Raw genomic sequence first — 6,176 nt, 5'->3', positions numbered from 1 at the left:
CTTGGGCACGATTATAAGTCAAAGAATGCTAACTACTCATGGCTTTGAGCTTGTATTTATATAATTAGAGATTCCTCTGTGCTTAATTAGTCCCCAAAAATAAATTGTTTTTCACTACGTGTGTATATATATGTGTATGTGAATTGATAGTTATCAGAATGAAATGATTTACTAGATCTTTGGATGCAAAACGAAGCAAAAAATATGCCTTTCATAAACATACTTGTAACTCTATGCAATGCAAAAGACCCCCCCCCCAGTCCATAAACATGTGCAAAAAACCTCAGAGTAAGATAAATTTATTTGGGTACAAACTTCAAATTGTCATGCAACAAAAAAATGTGTCTCCATACAAGAATAATATACAATTCAATTTTTCTGCATACTAATTTTTTTTTTTTATAATTAACTTGTGTACACACTTACAGTTACACACACATATCTAATATTATGTGCTCTTAATGAGATTTTCTTAGTAAAAGGAAAAATTATATGCATTAACCATTATGTCGGTACTTTATTGTATCTTTTTTGAAGATTAGAATTTCAATTGAGGACAAAAATCATATATCCTCTGGGAGAACAAACAAAAATAGAGTTATATCTTGGCATTTTCCTTCCCATCTGATTAAGCAATGTGTCTTTCACTGGGTTATGATGTTTCCAAGAATTTGTATTCTAGTGACAGTTACACCCTTCTAATTAATTCTTGATGTTACAAAAAAAAAATATAGACAAAACATAATTTATTGATGCGGTACGTCATCATTAGCATCAACGAATTTTGTATTGTCCAACAACAAAACTCTTACAAACTAGAGTTACAAAACAATTTTTGAAATGGTGATTTATATGGAAGCATATGGAAAAGACCAATTCAAAAATGAATTAGATGGAATTCATGTGATATAGCTTGATATTATGACTGTTTACAATTCAACGAGCACAGTATAGGTACATTATTGATGGAATATTAGAGTAGGGGTCATTCTTTGTTGTGTTATGCGGAAATTGCATGATAAATGAAAATTCAAAGCTGACCAAGACAAGCCATGCTACGATAATCATATGAATTTCATGGACAAGAATCACAAGATTATAACGTTGTGATCCACCCATCATAAATGGACTCTTAGATACCGTTTGGCCAGACTTTTTTTTCGGTCTAAAAACTACTTTAAAACAAAGTTAAAATAAAGCTCTTTAAGAAAAAGGCTAAAGCTGTTTGGTTTCTTTATTTTTTTTTAGTTCTAAAGTTATTTTTGAGTTAAAAGCTGTTTGGCAAAATATTGTACAAAGCTTTGAATTTATTATTTTTTGGTGGTGTCTGGGTTCGAACCCGGGACCTTGCATATATTTATGCATTGTCTATAAATAAAAAAACTTTGAATTCATTATGAATTAACATAATAAATAAAAAAATATCTAAAATATTTTTTGAAGGGAAAAAATATTTAAAATATAAAAGATATATTTTTACCAATACTATATTTACTCAATGACGTTTATTTTGTGTAACATGAATACAAATTTGTATCATCATATAAACGACTTGTTAAATATTTGAATAGGAGAAATAATTTAAGGAGGCTCAAATAATAACATAAATAATATCAAAGTAGTTTGGAAAATTAAAAACAATAATCATTTTTTTTTAAAGACATAAATCATCACAAACTCAATCTACTCTCCATCAACGCAACTCCTATTTGATTTCTAACTTTATTCATGTAGCCTCCATCTTGCACTCTTCCTGGATTATATGAACTGATTTCTTCATTTATATTGCTTTATTCGTCACGCTCAATCATATATTCAGAGATAACATCGCATTTATTAAACTCTTCATCTTCAACTCCACACATTCGAATAAAGTTGTGGAGTGTTGTTGTTGCAACTATGATCTTTTGTTGTTTGATTAGTGAAAATGGTCGCATATCACATAAGATATGCCACCTTTTTTTCCAAACTCCAATTGTTCTTTCAATAACATTTCTCAATGAAGAATGTGCATGGTTGAACACTTCATGGATACCTTCTGCTTGACTGCCATCTCTAAAATCAGGAATGTGATATCTTTCACATTTGTATGGTGAAAGGTACCATTTCATGTTTGGATATCCAGCATCAACTAAATAATATTTTCCTAAAAAATATAAAATTTATTGTTAGTTTATGTGTAAACTTAAATTTAAAGATACACATGTTTTGAAATTTATTATAAAATAAAATTATGCGTACATTCAGGAGGATGTGGGAACACACTTTTCATTTCTTCAATCACAGATGAAAGAATACGAGTGTCATGTACCTCAGTGAAAAGAATTGTGGAGCTGCAGAATATATCTATAATATATATATATATATATATATATATATATATATATATGTGTGTGTGTGTATATATAATGAGAATAATTTGTTTTTTCTTTTCCAATTATACTCTATAACAAATTTTGTTATAAGAATACCATATTTTTAGTGTTGGTCAAAAAGATAAGAATTTATATTATATAATATTATATTTGTTACATTGCTGGTGTCATTGAAAAAGATATGTTTAGTTTTTTTAATAAGAAAAAGATATGCATAGTTTGTTACAATACAAATGTGTAAATTATATATAAGTATAATTTTTTTAGGCAACTACACTTGTACTTTTAATTAAAATCAAAATTTTATAAAAATAATTATACGCATTACATAACACTAACAAAAATTATACGCATTAGCATAACAAAAAAAAAACAGAAAGAGGAACATAAAGTATTACTCTAAACGCTAACGTGTGTGTATTTCCGTGGTTGAAGAAAGGGAATAAAAATATTCGGTGTCATTCATTGACAGCGTGAATACAAATATTTGCGAGGTTGTGATGATCAAAAGATATTGAAATTAATATATAAGTGATAAAAAGATAATAAAATTCCTTATAAAAATAGATAATAAACTTAAATGGAACCTCATTAAAAAATTAAATGGACCGGTTAAAAAAAAAAATAAATAAATAAAATGGAAGAAAAAAGCATATTGAAAAAATAAAACAAAAGGTTGCCGACGGGAGTTGAAGAGAGGTGCTTGTGAAATAAATTGGGGAGAAATAGTTTTTTGAAGTAACATTCAACAACTTTTGGTTAAAGCTCAATCCATTCAATTTTGGAAAATGTTACATAGACACCTTTTAATTGCATACACCCTTGTACACCCCATGTATTAGGAAGAGAAAAGAGAAGAAGAAAGAGAAAGTGTACTTGTGCGGGGTCCATATGGCTACATGTCAGATTTTTGTGTGGATGTCAAGGGGTGTATTGCCACCTAAGGGTGTTTATGTATCATAACTCTTCAATTTTATGCATTCTAAAAAAAAGTACTTTTTTTCGAAGGTACTTTATTGATATTGTATTTGGCCTAACTTCTCCTTAAAAACGTAGAAAAGTTGAAAAAAAGCCGGACCAAACGGTACTTTAATAAAAACTCACATATATAACACTTTATTTCTCATTACCTCCTCATTCGATATGCAAGAAATTAATGCTACTTTATAACAAAAACAGTAACAAGATCTTTATGTGATTTAGCATCTCCTAAATATATAGTATTATTGATGAAACAGATCTTTATGTTATACATAACATGAGAATGTGCTATAAAATTTATATCCATATATAGGTCATATACCCATTCTCAGTTCAATGGCTTATGCAGGAAAATGGAACCGGTATTGGAAAGGAGAGGGGACCTGATTTAGGACATGTCTTCGTTGTAATATCTTGCATGAATAATGAGATGATACATCACTTTCCTGTGCCTTGATTTCTCAATGAAGTGGACCAACTATATGAGTGTGCCAGTTCATCCAAAAACTGTCATATGTAGTACTATTTGGAATCCTGTTTTTTCCAGTTTTATTGTATATATATATTGCAATATATGTTTGTGATTTTCCTTTGTTTGATGCCTCTTGTAACTGTTTATCCCCATGTGCACCTTGCTTTCATCTGAAATAAAATATTCTTACAACCAAATTAAAGAGTTTTATGTAGTGGACTAATATCTGTTATTACTAACATATCTCTCCCTCTAGCAAATTATGGTGACACGTTGTGGTTTTGCAGAAATTATAAAGTGTAATTTTTAAAAATTATGGTAGATAATAGTAAATATGACATACTCAGTATGATACAAAACATAGATTGAATTATAAAAGAAAAGAGAATTCTTTATTAGCCTCATATTATTTCAAATCTCTCGCTCATCTCAATTATATACACATACTTAAGTGTCAATTGTTTGGATGTACACCACACTATTGAGCATCATCTCCGCTACTACATTATAAGTCCTCACATTTACACGTCACCTTAAACACTAGTAACCAAACAACATGGATCCTTCGTACTAACCCAAAAGTCACCGAATCATTTATTTTTCTCTTATTTCCAATTTATTAGTATTCATTCATTTATCAATTAAAAAAAGTCCTTATCCGTGCTACAACTTTTTTTTGTTTTGTTTTTGATAACATACTAATCCACGTTCCCACTTAGGCATTGGCAAATCACAATTAACAGCAACTAACTACTATATATAACCATCAACCAAACACCTTCCTTCCCTTCTTTTCAATCCATCACCCTCTTATTACACTTTCACACCTTCTAAACTTTCTATAACCATGCCAACTACACTTAGAACAAGAAGAAGAAACAACCTCAAACGCCTCAATTACCTATGTTTCTCAACTTTCATACAACCTCAATCTCCAGCTCCTACATCATCCCTTCTTCAAGAAATTGATCACAATCGTCCATCATTCTCCACGTCATCAACCATGATTAAAAACTTCAACACTCTCTACCACCATCACACCACCGAACCAGAACCTCAACTCGCCGACATTGCCACCGCCTTTGCCTCCAACCGCTTCTTTTTCTCCTCTCCCGGCCGTTCCAACTCCATAGTTGAATCAACCCCATCCTCATTCTCCTCTTCCTCATCATTGTTGGTTTCCACTGTGCCAGCACCGGCAAATGATTCTAACAAAAAGAAGACAGTTTTCAACGGAAGTGTGGCGGTGCCAACATATTCACCGGACCCTTACATGGATTTTCGAAGGTCAATGCAAGAGATGGTGGAAGCGCAACCAGAGTTGATGAAGGACGTGAAGTCCAATTGGGAAACCTTACACGAGCTTCTTCTTAGCTATCTCGCTATTAATCCCAACAACACTCACAAGTTTATTCTCGATGCTTTTTCTGATCTTATTGTTACTCTCATGTCCTTTTCTTCTTCTTCTTCTTCTTAATGAGAAGGTGCATGTGCATGTGTAATTTAAAAATATGCAAGGTTCGTGATAGATAATTAGGGACTTGGATCCTTTCCGGTGAGGATTTCACTGGATGCTCTCTGCAGTGAAAATCTAAACTTTTAACTACCCTTTTAATAATTATAAATACTTACAATAAAAAAAAATTAAATGGTGAGGATCTCATTGGACTCTTGAATCCCCTCCCGATAATCAGTATGATTAATTAAATTATAAATTAATGTCTTTTATTAAACACATGTTGATAGATGCTTATGTATCTCACTCATATTTATAGTTTTGAAGAAATTAAAGTACAATACTAGGAATAGATTTATTTATTTTTGGTATGATCATCGATGTTGCATTATTGTCTTTTAAGTTGATGTGCTGTTTCTTAGAATTCACGTTAATTAAGTTGTATTAATTCAACTAGTATATATTAATATGAAATGACATGTTTAATATTGTTTATTTAGTGTGGGCCTGTGGGGACTGGGGAACCAGAACACAAAGGTTGGTCCCCTTGTAGCTAGCTCTATTTTGTTTAGGAATTGATAGATATAGCGAAAAAGTGTTTCAAGAATATTTAACGATGGTATAATTTTTACACAACATTCTTTAATATTATATCCATCAACTCATTGATTTTCAGCCAATAACAAATCTAAGTGGTTGAAATCTTTTCGCGATCAATTCTTGATATAATCTCTTTAGATAATTAGCAATGCTTGTTTTGTTTACTCTCTTTATCGATTATTTCCATATCCTTGGATTTTTATTTTCTTTCTAAATATCGCATTAATCCTCCACATACACATTTACATGTATTTCAACAATACACTAAGTTATAATTTGTATCTTTAAAATT

General features: G+C 30.7%; 1 protein-coding gene across 1 annotated transcript; it reads left to right on the top strand.

The window, feature by feature from the left end:
- The first annotated feature begins 4,675 nt into the window (after positions 1 to 4,675).
- LOC25499135 (transcription repressor OFP16) lies at positions 4,676 to 5,305 on the top strand. The gene has a single exon (XM_013594300.2). The coding sequence runs from the start codon at positions 4,676 to 4,678 to the stop codon at positions 5,303 to 5,305; it is 630 nt and encodes a 209-aa protein (XP_013449754.1).
- The last annotated feature ends 871 nt before the right edge of the window (positions 5,306 to 6,176 follow it).

This window comes from Medicago truncatula, chromosome 7 (assembly GCF_003473485.1).
Source record: "Medicago truncatula cultivar Jemalong A17 chromosome 7, MtrunA17r5.0-ANR, whole genome shotgun sequence".
In the NCBI taxonomy this organism is placed as follows: Eukaryota; Viridiplantae; Streptophyta; class Magnoliopsida; order Fabales; family Fabaceae; genus Medicago; species Medicago truncatula.
The sequence above is the reverse complement of the archived record's forward strand: the minus strand, read 5'-3'. Positions and strand labels throughout refer to the sequence as shown.

Bases quoted from the DNA above. Each gene is read 5' to 3' on its own strand.
- LOC25499135 (XM_013594300.2), top strand. From the start codon at position 4,676: ATGCCAACTACACTTAGAACAAGAAGAAGAAACAACCTCAAACGCCTC.